This window comes from Rhipicephalus sanguineus, chromosome 11, assembly GCF_013339695.2.
Source record: "Rhipicephalus sanguineus isolate Rsan-2018 chromosome 11, BIME_Rsan_1.4, whole genome shotgun sequence".
NCBI classification, from domain to species: domain Eukaryota; kingdom Metazoa; phylum Arthropoda; class Arachnida; order Ixodida; family Ixodidae; genus Rhipicephalus; species Rhipicephalus sanguineus.
Genome location: NC_051186.1, coordinates 35,777,576 through 35,798,929, shown reverse-complemented (window position 1 = coordinate 35,798,929; position 21,354 = coordinate 35,777,576). Strand labels below are relative to the sequence as shown.

The window sequence follows — 21,354 nt, the reverse complement described above, 5'->3', positions numbered from 1 at the left end:
GTGCTGCTCAGGAGACCTCAAGAACGTATACATTGGAACCAATGTGCTGGTTGCCAGCTCAATCTCCTTGTCACGGGTATCAAAGGAAGACAGGCGCGGTGAGGCTGCAATGAAAGGCGGCGGAATTGTTAAGCACATGTAAACACAGCTGAAGCAAGAGTTGTGCGAATGTGACACCTACCAACAGAATACCACGAGTAGCAGCAATGTGCAGCCACTCTCGCTGACGCCATCAGCGAAGCAGTGCGAAGACGGCAGCAGGTTCGGTCATGTGACTTGTGCTGCTCAGGAGACCTCAAGAACGTATACATTGGAACCAATGTGCTGGTGCCAGCTCAATCTCCTTGTCACGGGTATCAAAGGAAGACAGGCGCGGTGAGGCTGCAATGAAAGGCGGCGGAATTGTTGAGCACATGTAACACAGCTGAAGCAAGAGTTGTGCGAATGTGACACCTACCAACAGAATACCACGAGTAGCAGCAATGTGCAGCCACTCTCGCTGACGCCATCAGCGAAGCAGTGCGAAGACGGCAGCAGGTTCGGTCATGTGACTTGTGCTGCTCAGGAGACCTCAAGAACGTATACATTGGAACCAATCTGCAGGTGCCAGCTGGATCTCCTTGTCACGGGTATCAAAGGAAGACAGGCGCGGTGAGGCTGCAATGAAAGGCGGCGGAATTGTTGAGCACATGTAAACACAGCTGAAGCAAGAGTTGTGCGAATGTGACACCTACCAACAGAATACCACGAGTAGCAGCAATGTGCAGCCACTCTCGCTGACGCCATCAGCGAAGCAGTTCGAAGATGGCAGCAGGTTCGGTCATGTGACTTGTGTTGCTCAGGAGACCTCAAGAACGTATACATTGGAACCAATGTGCTGGTGCCAGCTCAATCTCCTTGTCACGGGTATCAAATGAAGACAGGCGCGGTGAGGCTGCGATAAAGGTGGCGGAATTGTTAAGCACATGTAAACACAGCTGAAGCAAGAGTTGTGCGAATGTGACACCTACCAACAGAATACCACGAGTAGCAGCAATGTGCAGCCTCCCTCGATGACGCCATCAGCGAAGCAGTGCGAAGGTGGCAGTAAGTTCGGTCATGTGACGCGTGTTGCCCAGAAGACCTCAAGAACGTATACATTGGAACCAATCTGCAAGAGCCAGCTTCATCCCCTTCCACGGGTAGCAGTGGAGATAGACGCGGAAAAGCTGAAAAGACACGACGGAATCGTTAAACACATGTAAACACAGCTGCAGTAAGTTTTGCGTACGTGATATTTACCATATGGCGCTTACTGAAGTGCCTCCTGCTGACAGGAGTATCGGCGGTTGAACGTGGAAGTGCTGCCGACACTGCGACAGGACGGGTGGTGTTCAACGCCATCTCCACCGTGGACTCGGGCTGGACAACCTTCGATGCATAGCTCGTTCAGGAACGGGACATCCGCCGGCCCTGGTGTATACCAATAGGTGCAAAAGCCGCTTCTTAAAAAAAAAAAAAAGTGGACATGTAAAATACGCGCTTACACACCATGTCCAAAATAATGTGCGGCGCTCCATGGACTCCTCCTGGAAGGTCGGCGGGACTTGAAGAAAAGGCTGAAAGTAAACCTCAAAGCTGCGTGGTAAGCATAGCACGGTGAATAAGCGGGATCATGAGAAACACAGCGACCAGGAAAAGCAGCAATAACTGGAATGAAACCGCGCTGTAAGGTGAACAGCACGTTCTACAGTACGGTTAATCAAAAGCTGGCGAGGCAGTTCCGAATGCCGTTTGCTTCCGCGAAGCCACATTTCGCTCGAGCGCACAATCGCGCGCGGGCTACTCGACACGAAATAGTGGTCGCTCCACAAAAGACATTCGGAACGGGTTCAATATCCACGGCGAAATCGGAAGAGGACACCTGTCATGTCCTGCCTATCACGTTCGCTAAGGCTGAAGCTGTATGCGGCGCGCCCCCCGCCCGTACCCCGTCCTCTTCGATTTCGTCAAGGAGAAGACCCGATATGGCTGCAACAGCCGGCCACCAAAAGTGGGGGCTCTGATTAGACACCAAAACTGCCACCTCGCCAGTCTGGAATACCCCTGTCATCTCATTTGCAATGTTGGGATGATACTCGCCGCAACGATGGATTCACGTGCTGGTGTTCGGATGACTGCCGTGGTCACACGTCGATGTATTGCAGCCCGCAGGTACAAGGCATCTGAAACGTTCAACAAATTCTCTTTAGAAATACGAACGTAGGAATAACTGGTATACTCACCCTGACGAGGTTCGCACGCGTGCGCGGGCCGTGTTCCAAGAACTCGACAAAGCGAGCGGCGCGTTCAACCAAGTGTGCGAGGTGCGCACCACAGTAATGGGCAAACATACTGCCCGCACACGCACATGAAGTGCAACAAGGTTGACGGCCACTCACATTGGCTGCAGCAGGAAGCGCTGACCTGCAGCCCGAAGAAGTTCAGCAGCACTAACAAAGCTATCGAGCTAACGAGGCAATGCCGCATGTCGTTTGCTTCCTCGAAGCCACATTTCGCTTAACAGAAAACCACACTTCAACCCTTATCGCGCGCGAAGTACCTAATCACGAAATAGTGGTCGAGGTCGCAACGTCATTCGGAACAGGCAAATGTCGGATCGAGAGAGGACGGCTCAAGCTACCCGTGGTCACACGTCTGTGAGATGCCTGAAGTATTGCCTCAGCCCAATGGAAACGCCGGCGCCACCGTCGGGTACGTGCTTGGCAGGAACGTGGTCTGAGCGGCCGCGTCGGCTGCTTGTGGCGCACTGCCGCGTCTGAAAACGAGTTTCAAGTCCCAATGCGCTGCGGTGTGTTCAACGGAAGTTTTCTCTCATTTTCTTCAATTGAAGCCATTGTAATAGAGTGGCTGCCTCCGAAGGCGAGAACATGGGGCTCTACCGCTCGGTGCCGCAGTGCCGCGCTTACAAAGGAGCCCAGTGTCGTGCACGCGGGACAAGAAACAGGAATGGGTGGTTGTAACTAAGAACCGGCAAGTAGTATCCGTTACGACTTGTGTGCAACAAGCACTTCCGCCGAAGACTTTTGACTGCGTCGGGCCTGCGATGTTCGGTGAGTAGCAGACAGCGCGCACTGAGCGATGGTCGCGCGCGGCTTCCCGCCAAATGTGCTTATTCCAGGATGGTAAAAGCTACCTTTAACTCGATGACCAGAACCCTCCAATGCGACCTCGATCGTCGGCCCCGGCGCGTCCACAAAATCGGCTCAACGGAAGTCATTGTTTAGAACGCTGAATTAAAAACCCCACAGGGTCCCTTATGCATTCGTTAAAGGTAGAAGGCGAAAGCATCTTCTTGTCACAGTACTGATTCTCCCGCGCCCCCCTCCAAAAGGTTCTGCACCTAACGCGGTTTTGCACGGCCTCCGTACTCCCGGAGGCAATGCAAAGCGCATGACTGTGAATACGCACATGACGTAACAAGTGACGCATAATGACGCTACATTTTGGCGATCTGTGGTCATACGGTGACACCATCACGGCGATTATTTTTTGCATCGCTCGTGTTGGCGCCGCCGACGCGGGACGCCGACGGGCACCTTCCCATTGAGGCTGCAGCTTCATAAGCTACATAATTTTGATTGCCTCCGTGAGCGCCCACCGATGATCGGCCCACCGGCCAACCTGTATTTTCTTGGAGCCTTATTTATTTACGTGGAAGATGCCACCCTGTTGGCGTTAGACACGACACTGCTGCAAAATGCTGGGGCACGCCAAATAATTAATCCTGCTTTGCGGCTGCTGGTTGCTGCAAAGCTATTTTATTACCGCTCTTTCGTTCATGTGGGCTAGTTCACAGCCGACGTTTGCGAACAAATCCGGCAAACGTTACTGTATTTTCTTTCTTTTCTAGGCGTGCATGCGCTACATGCTGTCGTTAGACTGTTCTTCTTCCAACAGCAATCTCGAAGTGGTGAAGCTTTGGCTATGAATTTTTTGATGACAGAGAGCGGCATCACTGGAATGCAAACGCGATAATTAACATTGAAAAAGGCGTCCATTTGCTCACGTTTTCTTGAGCACCAAACAACGAATGCGCTATAAGAAAACAGAAGCAGCGGCATTTGCGCTGAGAAGCGATCAATACGCAGTGCGAGACAACTTGTCAAATAATTGAAACGACCCGAATAGACCGAAAAAGAAAAAAAAAAACACTGAATCGTCGGGACGGCGATCACAAAGGCCATGCGCACCGAAGCCGCAGTTGTAAGGAAATTGTTTTTGAACGTCATAGCGTCCGCGCAACAGTAGTTGTTTGTTTACTCACAAATTCTCATTTTGCGGCGTAAAGTTCAAGCGCGGTGCCAAAACGCGTCGCAGCAAAAGCGAAACCTGACGAACATAATGCCAGACGCTCATACATGCAGAGGCACCATCAGTCGTCGGAACCCTGCGATCGCTCTTGAGGCTTCTTTCTGTTAGCTCCGTTTGGTTATACAGGCACCCTAACGAGATATTTCCTAGTGCACTCAGCGAGTACCCTCACGCAAGAAGCCGGTTTCAGGGGTCTAACGGTGATAGCGTGAGCGGGTGCTCGGTTTTCTGCAAAGAGACAGCGACTGTGCTATCTTGTGATTGAGTTCGCGAAAATATATTTTGCATACAGAACACGCCATTTCGAAAGTACTTACAGAAAGCGAGGGCTTCCGCGAGGCGTTTTTGTAGGGGCGCAAAACCTATGGGGAGCGCGCCGGCGGTATCCTGTAGCAGCAATCGAGGCGCGTCCGATAGAGGGCGACTCCGTAACTTCGAGGCCAATTGCATCGCCACACCGCGATGCCAGGGGGGGGGAAATTATTTTTTCGGGGGGGGGGGGGGGAGGGGGGGGGGGGGGGGGGGAGGCACCTCCTTGATCTGAAGTGCGGGCCGGACAGGCAAATGTGGTCGAGTGACCTTTTCTGCTTTGTGCTATGGCAAAAGAAAAAAAATCTGAGGGGGGTGGGGGGCATGGGTCCCCGGTGTGTCAGCCCCTGGCTACGCCACTGAACGACGCGCTCCGTCCGCTCAAATTCCGTCACGGCGAACACCCGATACGTGGCCGCAGCTCGCCCAGAAAAAGATTCGGGCTTAATTTTATGACGCAGCTAACCTCACGCAACTTTTTGCGAGCGTAACCAAGACGCTTGGCGCGTACCAATTCGAGAAACTCAACTGACACACTATCTAAGCTGCGTACCACCCTCGCGAGCTCGGGGACTCCCTATCTTACTTGTTGACCGATGACCAAGCACTCCGTGAAGAGGGGTGGTTCCACTGGTCCTCGGAGAAATGTCCACCATGAATCGAAGTTCTTTGTCCAGGCGACGCCGACGGTTGGTGAACGCGCACAACGAAAAATGAGTCCACGCAAGGCATGACTTGCGACTTGTAAGTTCACTTCTTCGGCTTCCCCGGAGGAAGCCATTAGCCTTAGGCCTACTATGGTAACGCCGTGCATTTGCCGAGGTCACATGTATTCCAGAAGCTCGCTTGCAGGGCGAGAATTGTCGTGCGGGAGGAACTTGAGAGTCGAAATAAATGTCCGTGGCAAGTTCACAGTCACTCTTGCACATGTTGAGCAGCGAGCAGTCTCTGGTAGCAACCGAAACGCACTGTCTGCGGCGGTGTCAGAAGGCTTGTCAGGCACGAAGTTTTTCGAAATGTTCCTCACATTTTCAATGTTCGGAGGTTGAAGGCAGTTCTTTCTGAGTCCGTGTAGAAGACGCACGGTAACACGAGCGCGACGTCGTCGAGCGCAGCCTGCAGTGTCAGTGCGTGAGTACGACAGCATTGCGACGCAGAGCTCAGCAGACAGACAAAGCGACCACCGCGGTCGAAGGAAGAAAGCAAAATGGGGGGTCCAAAACCACGGAAAGACGCTCCCCGACGACGGAAATCAAGATCACGTGATGCTTGGCCGACGACGGTCGGCGGTCGACGTGCCTGCGCATTGGTCAATCTTGTGTTTACGTCACTGTCGCAGTGCGCCACGACGCCGTTCTTATCACAGCGATCAACGCGATGGGCAATGCAGAAAAGAAAACCTCAAGAAAAAAAAAGTCGCGTCATCGTGGTCCAGCCGAACATGGAATGTTCTAAAAGCTGCTCCCTTGTTCTCTGACAGCAACTGCGTAGTTAGCGCTGTCGCCTGCGTTTTATCGATGTAATACGCAATAAATCCGCGAAAGCGCTACATTAACGCGTTCTTTTAAAAATTTAATCTGGACGTTATCATTATTTTCGGTACTTGCTTGCAAAAAGCCTGCTTCTGGTATCCGAGAAAAAGGATATATTGTGGAATGTATTGCTGCAGTGCAGGCTTCGGATTCGCGATGGCGCTCCGACCACGAGCGTTGCCACACACTCCGAGTGAAACTATAAGCTCTTTTACGTGTCCACAATCTGCTTATGAGGCACGCCGAAAGTGGCTGCACCCGAAAAAATTTCGTGAGCGTAAATCTAAGTGTACTAGCGTACTCAAAGAGAAGTGCAGCGCTAGTAACCAAGACCGAGACGAAGGCAGGAGGACACATACGAGGCGCTGACTAACAAACAAGTTTTATTGTGTTTTCACGTGAATAATTACTGGAGCACAGTCAGTAAAAAAAAAAGTGAGCTCGTAGACTCGGGTTCGACTCCCGGCAAATGCGGCTGCGTTTCGGTGGGGTGCAAGAACACCCGTGTATTTTGGTTTAGGTGCTCGCTAAAGAACCTTGGGCGGCCAGCATTATTAAACCATAGTATACCCAGTACGTCGTGCTTCAAAAACATATCGGGGTTTTCATCCGCAAAAGCTCAGAATGACATCGAAAAAAATAGGGACTCCATCGAAATGCGGCCACCGCGGCCGGCATTCGATCCCGCGATATTCGGGTTAGCGGTCAAGTACTTGCTAATTGATCGAAATTACGAGGAATCGCCCGAAACGAGCGAAATGAAAGGGTTGTCAGTAGGCGGTCGTATTGTCTGTTACTTGTCTGTCGTCGACTCGCTCCTTCACTCTTTAAAGCAAAGCTGTTTAAACCGGCCGCAAAAACTTTGGTGCGTACAAAAAACTATCATCATCATGAACAGGGTATGAGCCGCAGAAATTGGGCAAATCCCACCACTCACCGCTACGCACCACTGGATTAACCCAGTGCAAGGGCGTAGCCAAGGAGGGGGAAGTTGGGGGGGGTTCAACCCCCCCCCCCCCCCCGAAAATTTTCAGTTTTGCTTGCGTATATAGGCACGCACACATACAAACGCACGCACGAACATACATAAAGTATGGATGAACCCCCCCCCCCCGAAAAAAATTCTGGCTACGCCCCTGACGCAGTGATAAACACGTTGGCCGCACTTTTCAGCTTCGCTGAAGCATCTGCACGGAGTGCTTCAGCGGTACGTGCAACGGTACGTGCAACTAGGAAACGGGAATGGCAACAGCGGTTGCGAGAAGACCCCGAAGCGATGGAAGCCCTACGCGAACGACGAGGTGCCCGTAGATCTATGGGAGGTGCGAACGCTAGGTTTCAGAGCGAGTTTCTGTCTCTGGAGTTGGGACATCCGTGCCGTGTCTGTGACTGTCCGTGGTTTAACTCGAACGTCTCTGCGCTGAGATGCAACCTAGAAACAACCTAGCATCACCCAACTGAAGCCTAACAACAACCTAGAAGCAACCAGATTAGACTTCAGAATCATGCAGCCTCGCTGTTTCAAGCATTGCGCGACTTAGTGCGAGCTTCGCATTTTTTTTCAGGGAAGCATAGATAAACCGAGTGCGTCTTCTTGTCTACGTTTAATGTGTAATTGCCCGCTGGCGCTCATATGATTCACAGTCGAAGGATGTTTCTTCTCATTGTGAAGGAGTCAGCGGAAACACGTCGAGAACACATCTCACGAATATTTCACAGGCACTAGAGATGTGAATTATCCGACATTCATTCAGTAATTCACATGAATCTTAATCAACTCTCTTAAACGTGTTTGTAATGCCCCGTTCTAAACATTCAAATATGGAATCGTCTTATCACGACTCCCGCTTGCGGCCTGGCGAATGAGAGCATCTTGTTGTTTTGAATGTTCATGTAGCGTGTAACGTAATAATAATAGTTGGGTAGTGGAGGGCTCCGGAAATTTCGACCACCTGGGATTCTTTAACGTGCACCTAAATCTAACTACACGGGTCATCTTGCTTGCATCGAAATGTGGCCACCGCTGCCGGGAATCGATCCCGCGACCTTCAGGTTAATGGTTAATGTTGTAGCGGACGACTTCGTCAAACACAGCCTCTTGACATTGCGTCAGCAACTGCACGCGGCGTCTGGTACACGACGCACAGTTTTAGGGGCGAAGCTCCTTAAGGCGGCACCCGTTCGTCCCTCGTAGTCGTCGTCGTCGTAGTAGTAGTAGTAGTCGTAGTCCGTAACAAGTCTTACGCTTTGACCTCCAAGGTGGTGCCGGTGGGAGATTTTTCCTGTGCGTTGTTAAACAATAAAAAATTCGCAGCGTGCGCGTTAACTAAAAGCCGAATTCTTCTGTCTCTCATTCCCCATTAGCAGCCATTGGCATGTTCCAGTAGGAAACGTTAGTAGAAGTAGAAGTGTAAGTGTTAGCTAAAAGCCGACTTCTTCTGTCTCTCATTCCCATTAGCAGCCATTGTTTACCTCCAAGGTAGTGCCTGGTGAGATTTCTCCTGTGCGTGATTAAACAATAAAAAATTTTGTTCAAAACGCCGTTGATTGATGAAATAAACCAACGAAAGACGCCAGATGTTTTGTAAAAGCAAAACGAAAGAACGCCAGATGTTTCTAAAGCAAAACGAAAAGACGCCAGCTGCTTAACGAAAGACGCCAGATTTTTCTAAAGCAATGGTTTTCTAAACAATGAAAATTCACAGCGTACATGTAAAATTAAAGTGAGCTGCAAGTCGTCATAACTCATCGAACCTTTAGTATAAACGCGCCCGATCTCACGTCGGTTGGGCAGAATTCGCGGAAGATTCACGGTTTACCGATGAACCTCCGCAGCTTCACCCACTCATCATCATTCACTCCGTGGATATGATGTGATTTTTTTTCTTCAACAAACGCAACGCGCCGCGAGGTCCGCGGAAAGTACAATATGGCGGTCCTGAGCCCCGGATGGTGGCTCCTTGACCGGGAAGCCGAGCTGCTTGCCGCGCGCATCGATACGGCCGGACATCTTTCTTTTTTTATTTTTCGCGTATCGCTCGCACGCCGCCACGAGGCCGTTATCACCGCGATCAGCACGGTAGTTGCTGTCTAAAAACAAACACACGTGCAGCTTTGGAACTCTGAGTGAAGATTATTTCGCGTACTTTTGAACCATGGCGTTAGCGCGGTCGCCGTCGTTTTAGTTTTAACGGCACAAGACACGCCAACGGAACATCTCGTATTCGCGGTAGCAGCGTATGGCCGCTGTTCAGGCCACGAGCATGACTTGCAACTCGCGTGCGCGCGTCAGCACGTTCACAGTTAATGAGATGGCGATGTTCTACGTGTGAAAAGTGCGAACTCATTGGACAGTTTTAGAATAGGGTTGGTAGGTTTAGCTTTCGTTGGATACGACACGCTATTTTCGTAACTTAACGTGGGTACCCAGGAGGATAGCGTATGACGCTTGCGCAGTGGCGACAAACGCTACAACGCAAAGCTTGACGTGCCGAAATTCTCTATTATGAGGCACGCAGTAAGTGGATGCGTCTGAATTAATTTCGGCGATATCTCAATCCAAGTACACACTAGCGTTTTTGCATATCGCGTCCATCGAACACTTGGCGGTGGCGATCTTGCTCCAAGGTGCCTTAGCGACAAGGGTTTGCCATCCATTAAGCATGCATTTAGACTGCTTTTCTCTCTCCGCTGCTTGCACTTTTCGCTTATGTCTGCACGTCAAAACGCCAATGAACTGTGGCTCACGTCTGGTCTATAGACCTCGGATGCTATGGATGGAGGCTATGAGCGTCCCCTTTATAACGGGGCGGTGACATGTCTGCCACCAGGCTCGAAGGAGAAGAAAAAAAAAAGCTTCCTTGTTTCATGTTGTCCTAATGCCTTATGTACATTGATTAAATATATGTTATTATACCAAAAAATATAAATTCACGGTCCATCTCTCTGCCTCTTAAGGCAGAATGACCTTTTTTCCCCCCAATTATTTATTTTTGTACTTTATCTCTACTTTTCTGCCACCAATACTCTAACCGTCTCTTACTTATTTCTATCGCGGGCGTGTTCAGCTTTCCATTGTTGTCCCTAAAACCCAAGGCTTCATGTAGACTCGTGCCCACACGTATACCTGGGTGAATATCGCCACATTCAATCAGTACATGTTCCATCGTTTCCTTAGTTCCCCCGCAGCATGTACATTGTTCTTCTTCGTTACTGAATCTCGCTTTATAACTACGCGTTCTAAGGCAGCCCGACCTTGCTTCAAACAGTAAAGCGCTTCCCCTTGAATTATCATAAAACCTTTCCCTCCTTATTTCGTTTTTTCCTTTTCGGTAGTTACTCAGAGCCGGCTTCTTTTCCATCGCTGTCATCCAATAAGTCCTCTCCGCCTCTCTGAACTTCCGCTTAATGCTCCTTGTTGCCATATCGCCCGCACTGCCAGCCGTATATTTACTGGTGAGCCTCCTAGTTCTTTTTCTCCACTGCGTGTCAACGCTTTTTCTATACAAATACCTGAAAACCTTCTCTGCCCATCTACTCTTCTTCATTTTCCTCAGCCTCTCTTCGAATCTCATTTTTCTCTGCGCTTCCCTCACTTCAAAGCCTGTCCATCCCATATCACCCTTTACCGCCTCATTTGTCGTCTTCCCGTGAGCGCCCAACGCGAGGCGGCCCGCCGTCCTTTGATTTACATCCATTCCTGATTGCACCTTTGACTTCATGCACACCACTGAGTTCCCAAATGTAAGCCCCGGAACCATCACACCCTTCCACAGCCCTCGAAGCACCTCGTACCTATTGTATCCCCATAAAGCTCTGTGCTTCATAATTGCAGCATTCCTCTTTCCCCGCGGCGGCTGCATTTTCGGTGGAGGCGAAAATGTTTGAGGCCCGTGTACTTAGATTTAGGTGCACGTTAAAGAACCCCAGGTGGTCGAAATTTCCGGAGCCCTCCACTACGGCGTCTCTCATAATCATATGGTGATTTTGGGACGTTAAACCCCAGATATTATTATTATTCCTCTTTCCCTTTGCTACCGATGCTTTCTCTTGTACCTCCATATATCTATCCCCCTCATTTACCCATACTCCGAGGTACTTGTACTCGCTTACCCTCGGTATTTTTTTTTTGTTCAAGCACACGAGCGCCACCGTTCAAGCACACGAGCGCTTACCCTCGATATTTTTTTTTGTTCATGTACCCTTGTTCAAGCACACGAGCGCCACCAACCGGCGTGCAAGCGCTCATGGGAAAAGTGTGTACGCAGCACTCGCCGCACCGAGCGCGCGGGCCTCACGCTTTAGTTTTCCGCTTACGCCGTGCCAGCACTTGTCAGATCAAGTGAATGCTACAAGGTGTAACATATTACTGCATAAATCGTGAACTTATTCTGTGTTTAACTACGACGGCGTCTACCATTTCCATCTGTCTAGTGTTCCCGCGCGCCACTGTCGGACCACCTGAGCGGTTCCGAAGCGTCATTATTATTTTTTTTTTGGCGCCAGCATGCTCTACGGCATAAATTAAACAAAAAGATACAACTCGGTTTTCTAGACGAATTCCGCGAGTGGTCACTACAATTCGTGAACCGTTGATCCATTCGAAATCAACGCCCACCGACACTGTTGATGAGCACAAGGACAGGCTGTAATATTTAAATATTGCGCGAGACAGTATGCACTTTGCAAAGTAAGATACATTGATCAGACAGCGTGCGCGTCACTCGTACCGCAGGTAACAAAAGATACGATTTTATCACCATTCGTTGACGCTTACGGCAAATGTTATATTTTACAAAGGCCGGTTGTGTTTTCGCGTGTTGCCTCGCATGTGACCACACTGCGGATATGTATGGGGAACCCAAGCCCAAGTTTGGGCGCTGCGCTCGCACGGCTGAGCTATTCGTTAGTTGGGGCAGACGCTGCTCGCGAAGGCGGGTTGTCGCCGGATTTTCCATCGGCAGGGACACGCGCGCGCATTCGGCCCTGAGCACTGCTAGTCAGCAATAGTTACATTGGGACGCACCACAGATGCAATCCGAGAGCTCTGCGCATGCGCGGAAACGGGGGTGGTAGTGTTGTGGCCGTGGATGCCCCCAGTTGCGATAAGAGCAGTGGCGTCGCTCGACGTTGCTTTGAAAGCCTATTCGCCGTGAGATCGGGCAATAGGTGGCAGCACCGTCGCCGCGTTTGTGTGTGTAGGCGGTCGGTGGCTCGTATACAAATGTACGCAGCGACGCTTCGCCGTATGCGGTTTGAGTCGATTGTTTGCGAGTAAAGCGCGTTGACTGCAGCCTAGTGGTAATGTATGTGCCCTCCATTGCCACATCAATTCACGCAACCGTCCTAACGTACCTATTATTTGTGAGAGAAGTGCAATCTGCCAATCAATGGGGTACTGGCCTTCAGTCACATCCGTGTTTTGCCCCGTGCTCGATGTTTTTCCTTGATTTATTTGCACGTGTTTAAATTGTTTTGCCTGTACCACAACATAAAATGTGTTGCGCGACTGAGCCATTGAAGTATTTACTTCTTGCTCTAGCGGCTACAAAGAAAGAGAACCTGTATTTCTGCGTAATTAGATGAAGTAGAACTTTGTGCACTCTGCTTTTCTGTTTGCATGAATACGCGTATTGCTGTAGAAATGCGTGACTTCAGGTCATTTTTACCGCTTACCATCCTCTGCAGACGATAGCTCATGCTTTGCGGTATCACAAGGATTTCCAAATCGCCAACACATCACGAGATGGTGTCACTAAAATTCTACATTCACACATCGACATTTGGTACTTTTTTTTTTCGTTTAGGACGACACCGAACAACAGGATGACGAGATGCGAACAAGATGCGTACCGACATTTGTGTCGTAAAACACACCAACAAATTCACTGATTGCCGTACAGTTGTGATGTATAAGGTTCCTTTTAGCTGCGGCCGCTTCCACGTATACAGACGGGCCGCCGTGTTAAGAGGTTATTGGAACATAAGAGGCCGCTAACCGGAGGCTCACCTCCTAATCTTTCTTTACATTGCCGATAATGTAAGTGAACGTCGAAGTTCGATGAATGCGCAGTTTTGTACCGGCACAGGAATGAAGAAACGCGTTCAATGATTGAGGCATGGCATATCGATAGCAGTGATAGCGCATGCGTGAGTTTATTTGGTGGGGAAGACGAAATCAAATGCCTTAACAGTTATCTGTCATGTAAACCTCCACACTTGGCGGATTGATAGGTTCGCCTATTGCACGGGCATACGCAGATACGTTTCCGTTTTTTTTTTTCACAGTTGTGCGCCTTTGCAGCTGTTAGTCAGCGTCTGTGGTGTCTCCACTTCTTTCCTGTGTCCGTGTTTGCACGCCCTGTCTTTTAGAATGAATTCGGTGTTCCAGCAAATATTTAATACATCGTGATGATATCGGCACGCGATAATACGCATGCTGCTTAACTGCTACATCCGATGCATATCTGCTCGGTTAACACCGACACTGCACTGTGTTAATCCTTTCGCATTTCGTGCGTAGAGATACGTGCAGATGCGTCCGGATGTGTGCAGTATTTGTGGCGTAAGAATAGTCAAGAAGCGGCGACGTGTTCTTTTCGTTTCGTGGTCCCACCGATATCACGGCGCCAACGAGCAGCAGGCGAACGAACAGCCGGCTCGCTCGGCGTACATACTTTTCCTATAGTGCTCCGCGCGCCCGCGGGGCGCTCTGGGATTGCTTGAAAAAGGTCTATTCCTGTGGCAGATACCCCTTGAGGGGTTTCCTGGTGACACCGAACAAACTACGGCGAGCCATAACAGCTTCGCTGTTATATCTCACTGGTCCCTTACGCATTCGCCCAAGACGAGTCATAGCGAAAGCCATCTTCTCTTTTTTCACAGTCGACGTACTGGTCCTCCCTCGCCGCCCTCCGAAAACTCCCTGCACCCAACGTGCTTTAGCACTGCTTCCAGGGTCGGTGGCATTGCAACATTTCTGCACTTCACCTTGATTTGCACTGCCTCCGGGATCAGCTCACCTTCGACCAATCGATGATGTCATGTGGTGACGTCACTGTGTGACGTCATAGTCACGTCATAAAGGCATCACGGTGGCTTAGCAAAGTTTGGCTATCTGTGACGTCATGTGGTGACGTCATCACGTGATGTATCACGGGTTATACATTTTTCGCATCACTCGTCTTGACGCCGACGCCGCGGGACGACGGTCGACGCCGACGGTCAATTTTCGCGTTTGATGAGGCATCTAAAGCTTTCGAGTTAAAAACGACTTACCAAGCTCCGATGATGATGATGGCTTTCGCCTTCGAGTCGTTTCAGGCGAATGCATAAGGGACACTGAGTTTTTACAGATTTAGCGTCAACAACCTGGGTCGGTGCTTTGCTCTTTCTTTTCCAGGTGGCGCCGAGGCCCAACCTTACGCCCAGACCCGTCGAGCAATCCCTGGGTCCAGGTGCGGAGGGCAGCACGACCCGAATGGCCGGACGCATGGCTTACTTCGAGTCGTGCCGGTTCGCACCCGCGTCCAGCAAGCTCACGTTGCGGTACGGCGTGGTCGCGACGCAGCTGGACAACTGGGTGTCTTACACCGAGCCTCCGCAGCTCGGCAACTTCCTGGACAACCTCCACGACAACATGTCTGCCACCTGTATGGGCCTGTGGAATCCGCAGTTTGACGACTTCGGGGAGCTGTGCGGTGCCCAAACGTACCCTCTCGCGAGCACAGTGTTTCGGCGCTACAACGACACCCATTAATGCGCGTCGTTGTTGGTGATCTCTTCGACGTTAGTGGAGAGCCCATCGACGTCATATGAGGACTATTTGACGTCATCGAAGAGCTCGCATACAAAGCCTGGTGGCTTTTGACAAGCGCTGCGAGCTGAAGTTGTGCAAATGGGCGACCTGTCGTTACGCGATTGGTCTTACGTAACATTTAACCTTTCACAGATTGTATCACGTGATTGTGATTAACACTTATGTCACAGATTACATAATCGCTTTTATTTACTCTAGCGGTGGCAAGCCTGCATGCTCGCTTCCACGGAGGCGGTCTCATTACTTAGGTATATATTCTTGTGCACAGTGTGCAGGAAACGTAAAAAAAAAGAAGAAAAGAAAAACGTAATGCACGTTTGATCTTCGCCTTCAAGAGTAGAACGCGATAGCGTAATCGAACCCCGTGCGCACCGCATTCTCAACTGCAAGCCTGGTTTCGGTTCTCGGTGCATGCCTCAACCGTGCCGCAAGGTAACGAATGTCTATGCGCGTAACATTGACCGTTTCAAACGTGCCTAGAATGCCTACTGCAAGTACAGTTGCGCAGGGCCCACTACGCTATAATTATTCCTTTTGCAAATCAACGAAGGGCCCACTACGCGTCCGTAAGGCAACACGCGAACCTAAGCAGCTGCTCATTTTGTTGGTGCTTTTGCTGCTGATTATGTCTGAGCTCTTCGTAATGGGTAGGCTTTTAAAACACCCACTTGTTGCGCAATTCACACGTTTTGACGGCTGGCGCGATTCTACGCTTATGCCACGAAATATTCATATAGTGTTTTTTTAAAGACGATAGTCTTTCTTGGGAAACTTAAACGCAGAAATTTTGGTCTCTGTCTTTCTGTTTGTCGGCACGTCCCTCGATTCAGCCACTCGGCCAAAGTTGAACCACTTGCCCAAGGGCCAGCCGTCTTGAACTGGTACGGCTGTTCATACTTGTGAACGTTGTCGATCAAAAAGTAAATATCATGCATATCTGAGGTGCAACATCACTAGGTAAGTATTAGGTGGCGTGTTCCTTTAATAGAAAATGCATACATACGTAATTTTAAGGACCCTAGTTTCTTAAGCGGCGCTGAAAATGCATAAGAATGGAAGCTTGAGCGAGTTGGTATGCGTTCATCTTTGCTGAAACAGCGCTCACTAGACGACGACGAAGTAAAAGAAGGCACAGGACAGGCAGCGCCTGTCCTGTGCCTTCTTTTACTTCGTTGTCGTCTAGTGAGCGCTGTTTCAACAAAGCTGAAAATGCGACTGCGCTGAAATTTGCCTTCCTCCGTGCCCTTCGCACAAGCTCATTGTTGTGTTTCGGTTTCGGTTCTGTTGCACTGTACGAATGCCATGGGTTGGTGTTGAAAAACTTTAGTTTTGAGAAGGCCAAGAAGGTGAAAAAAAATATTTAAAAAATGAAAAAGCAGCGTTGTGGGCGGCCTTCAGGCTGCCGGTTGTGGGCGGTTGTGGTCACGGACAACGCTGATTGTTCGCTCACAGCCAACGACGCTGACTCTGAAGCCGACACCAGAAAAATTCGGCAGATCCCACGTGTTGTGGGAATCGGTTTCATGCGAAGCAGTCAGCGAGTACTTCTGTGCTGTATCTTATGGCTTTGAGCCAAGTGTTACGAGGGGCATCGACGTGTTTTTGCAAGTGTAGTAGCTGTGTGCACATCATGGGCTTAGCAGGCTCGTCGACAACACTGGCTTTTAAAGGGTAATGTATGGTGTGACGTAACGTCAGCCCTCACGTTAGAGTACATACGTCAGTATTATTGAAACTAAGGGCACCTTATGGTGCAATCACGGGAATATCATATGTAACGTTCGTTAATGTATTCCTCCGGGGTCGCGCAAGCTTCAATATAGCTTGCTCAATCATGGGAACAAAAATATAATGTTTATTAGACTGCTATAAAAGTGGAGCCAACACTGGAACCACAGAAGCTAAGTAATCTCACATGACGCCTGTATCGTAGGACACGGTGTTTTATGCCGGGGTCCACCAAGACTTCAGTGACGTATTTCCGTCACGGAAATGACGTCGAAAAAATTTACATGATCAGATGGCAAAGAAAGAATGTTCCGTCAACGGACGTCGGACCCATGACCGCTCGGTCCGCAACAACAGATGCCGGGCACGCTATCCACTGCGCCACGGTGACAGACTCTAGAGGCTTTAAAAACGCGCCTTTTATATCTACCACTCTCCCGGTCGGCGGGATGGTGTTGCCCTCTTGGAGCGGTAAAGTAAAGTAATTCTTCATTACTGTGGCCTCCGAGACTAGCACCTGCAACGCGTTACACGTCCGTCCCATTCGGCGCGTTTTCATTAGAAGTTCAATTTTATCAATGCCTTAACACACCACGAGGTGGCGATCTTAGCCCAAGCGTCGTAAAAGCTTCGGCCTCGCTCATAGCATCACGCTAATACAAACCAAAAATTGCTGTGCGACGCACACCTGTCTCACCTGGCTGTAACGCCGCGTTCTCCGCTCACGCGCTCGCCCCGAGAAAAATCGCGGCCTGCCTACCGGGGCGGCACGACGCGCTTTGCGGTTCCCTCTAGTCCGGCCGTGGTGTTCAATCACATTTTGACATGTCGCGAGATGGCGACCAAGTTCTGCGTCCAATATGCGACGCTCTTTTGGCTATCGCACCTCATTCTCTGATTACACTTTCACCGTTAAGTTCTACAGCTACCAAAAAGGTTTGTTTAAAGGAGCACTGACACAAAATTTCGAAGGCGAGATAATGAGTGAAATAGATGTATGTGGAGCCGTACACAACGTCTACGAAATATCAAGGGCCAATATAGCTTAGAACATATTTAAAAATCAATTTTAAAGTGCATGCCGCGCGACTGAGCGAGATGCGAGCGCTTCGCAACGCCGACATCAACGCGGCGGATGTGTAAACAAACCTACATCACGAGTTTGTGTTGGCTGGTTGTGCCCTTGCGCTTGTGCCGTGCTACCTGCCATTTCTTCCTCCGTGCCTGCGGCTTTGCGTGTGCTAGCTGTGTTTTCTTCCGCTGTTCGCTCGTCGTGCCCGTTGGCAGATGCTATGGCCCGCTCACGCTATAGCGGCAAGCCTGCCGCAACGGCGCGGTGCCGCAGAACGTCGGCCGTCGCCGCACGCGCGAGAGCTGTCCAACTTGCACGGCAAGCTTCGCCGGCGAGGCATTCGCGCCTCCGAAAAACATGGCAGCACTGCCAAAAGCGGTTGTCGTCCACTTCGAATCTATCAAGTGGCCGCCGTGCGCTCTGTAACGTGTAAGTTCCGAACTGATGCTTCCATTTGCTTTGGATTCATGTCCTTAAGCTTCTACAGCAATGTATTCGTCCCGATTCGGCGCCGTATTTGAGAGCTATAGTCAAATAATCGATGCTGTAAGCTTAGCGAGTCGAGATGGGCGCTTCCGAATGCTCGGAGGATATAGATTACGCGTTTGTTAGTTGTTTCTAATCCTCCATAGCTGGCGCCACTTGACCTGGTTCGGCGCCCACCGCACCCACGCTCGCGCGCCGCCTACGTCACAATTTTGCGTGTTCACGTGGCCAGCTGTGGTTACCCGTCCCCCGGAAGTAGCTGCCTAGCTCGGTGCTCTTTGAAACCGAAACTGTGACTGGGCGCTCTAAAAACGTCTCTAAATAAATAACCGTCGCGCACTCGCGCAAACGAGGTTTGCAGCCGTGATAAGTGGATCATAAGCTATCTATTGCAACAAAAAAAGAAAAAAAAACAAGGTGCAAAATCTTTGTGTCAGTGCTCCTTTAACGCTCTCTCATTTAAATTACCAATGTCTGTTCTCGCCGTTCCTGGGTAGACATAAACTGTCAATCAATTGCCCATCGTAAACGGGTATGTGCCACACGTGCCTGGGGGAAAGGGTTTGACGATGTACGCTACAGGATTTCCACGTTATTCATGTCATGACCCGATAGTCATATTCGTCAAATCATCTTACCCTCCCATGACGATCTTGGTCTACACCAAGTTAAGGAGGCAATCATGAGAGCACACAGACGTAGGCGGCTTTATAGATACGTAGATGGAAACGATCAAAGTGCCAAAGGTTCGCTAAGAAATGCTTCGCATTTAAAACGAAAAGCATTCGATAATGCTGAATCGCCTCCATTGTTTATGGCGGGCTAGGATGGCTGGATACTTCTGCGACCCGGACGCTTAGCCAGTGTGAATTTACTTTAGGCAAAGTATGTCTGCCTTCATTGAAAATATAAAAGTAGAGTGTACCCGAATGGCTGTCGAGAATAGAGCCTCTGGCGGCGTTGAAGAAATTTTAGATGAACAATACCAGTCCATATAAGACTGATGGCATGTTGTATGTGTTATCGTAGGATGTATATCATTATATGTATATTTTGTGACATGTTTTCACTGTATATTGTCTAAGACCGGCAATAAATAATAAAAAAAGTTTGTGCTTAGCTCAATGGTTAAGACTCTCGCCTTCGGAGAGTGAGGGTCTAGGTTCGAATCCTGGTACCGCGATGTAAGTTTTTTTTTCTTCGTCGGTACGACGCGTCCGTATGGTTCATATGCATTCGGGCCAAGAAAGCGGTGGTGCTTAGCTCAATGGTTAAGACTCTCGCCTTCGGAGAGTGAGGGTCTAGGTTCGAATCCTGGTACCGCGGTGAAAGTTTTCTTTTGTGAGTACGACGCATTCATACGGTTCATATGCATTCGGGCTAAGACAGCGCTGGTGCTTAGCTCAATGGTTAAGGCTTTGGCTTTCGGAGCTTGAGGGACTAGGTTCGAATCCTGGTACCGCGAGTAAGTTTTTTTTTTCTTCGTGAGTACGACACATTCATACGGTTCATATGCATTCCGGCCAAGAAAGCGCTGGTGCTTAGCTCAATGGTTAACGCTTCCGCCTTCGGAGCGTGAGGGACTAAATTCGAATCCTGGTACCGCTATTGAAGTTTTTTTTCTTCGTGAGTACGACGCATTCATACGGTTCATATGCATTCGGGCCAAGAAAGCGTTGGTGCTTAGCTCAATGGGTAAGGCTTTCGCTTTCGGAACTTGAGGGACTACGTTCGAATCCTGGTACCGCGAGTAAGTTTTTTTTTTATTCGTGGGTACGACGCGTTCGTATGGTTCATATGCATGCGGGCCAAGGAAGCGCTGGTGCTTAGCTCAATGGTTAACGCTTTCGCCTTCGGAGCGTGAGGGACTAGGTTCGAATCCTGGTACCGCGATTGAAGTTTTTTTTCTTCGTGAGTACGGCAACATTCATACGGTTCATATGCATTCGGGCCAAGAAAGTGTTGGTGCTTAGTTCAATGGTTAAGGCTATCGCTTCAGGAGGCGCCCAATGACGCCCAGATATACGCCCAATGTATGTATGTATTGAACGGTCACGAAACGAGTGCTCACAGGATGAGCGCCAACCAGTGGCGTAGCCGGGGGTTGGCACATCGTGCCCGTGCCCCCTCCGCTATTATTTTTTGCCATGGCATAGAGCACAAAATGACACTCGACCACATCTGCCTACGTCGTGGCGCGAACTAACAACGGTCGCAGCTCGCCACTGGCAGCGTGCTGCTCAAACACTTTTGTCTGACGTCACACCTTGCAGCGATGGGCCTACCATGCAATCATTCCGAGTTAAGGTTCCCCTGATGCGTTGGCTACACCGCAATAGATGGCAAAAACCAGTCGAAAAAGTTTAGGCCCTTATCAGCCATGATAAGGCTCAACTTTTGTCTGACGTCACAGCTTGAAGCGATGGGCCTACCATGCAATCATTCCGAGTTAAGGTTCCCCTGATGCGTTTGCTACACCGCAATAGATGGCAAAAACCAGTCGAAAAAGTTTAGGCCCTTATCAGCCATGATAAGGCTCAACTTTTGTCTGACGTCACAGCTTAAAGCGATGGGCCTACCATGCAATCATACCGAGTTAAGGTTCCCCTGATGCGTTGCTACACCGCAATAGATGGCAAAAACCAGTCGAAAAAGTTTAGGCCCTTATCAGCCATGATAAGGCTCAACTTTTGTCTGACGTCACAGCCTGAAGCGATGGGCCTACCATGCAATCATTCCGAGTTAAGGTTCCCCTGATGCGTTCGCTACACCGCAATAGATGGCCAAAACCAGTCGAAAAAGTTGAGGCCCTTATCATCCATGATAAGGCTAAACTTTTGTCTGACGTCACAGCTTGAAGCGATGGGCTTACCATGCATTCCTTCCGAGCTAAGGTTCCTCTGATGCGTTGGCTACACAGCAATAGATGGCCAAAACCAGTCGAAAAAGTTGAGGCCCTTATCATCCATGATAAGGCTCAACTTTTGTCTGACGTCACAGCTTGAAACGATGGGCTTACCATGCATTCCTTCCGAGCTAAGGTTCCTCTGATGCGT

At 49.8% G+C, this 21,354-nt stretch overlaps 2 protein-coding genes across 4 annotated transcripts in view; one reads left to right on the top strand and one right to left on the bottom strand.

The window, feature by feature from the left end:
* LOC119373653 (probable chitinase 10) overlaps positions 1 to 15,454 on the top strand; it is an 84,921-nt gene extending 69,467 nt beyond the window's left edge. Inside the window, exon 6 of the mRNA XM_049410887.1 lies at positions 14,596 to 15,454. Within this exon, the coding sequence (XP_049266844.1) occupies positions 14,596 to 14,952 (357 nt within the window). The 3' untranslated portion in view covers positions 14,953 to 15,454. The remainder of the gene's footprint in view (positions 1 to 14,595) is intronic.
* Positions 1 to 21,354, bottom strand: part of LOC119373656 (ribonuclease Oy) — a 335,955-nt gene that overhangs the window by 75,671 nt on the left and 238,930 nt on the right. The window lies entirely within an intron of this gene.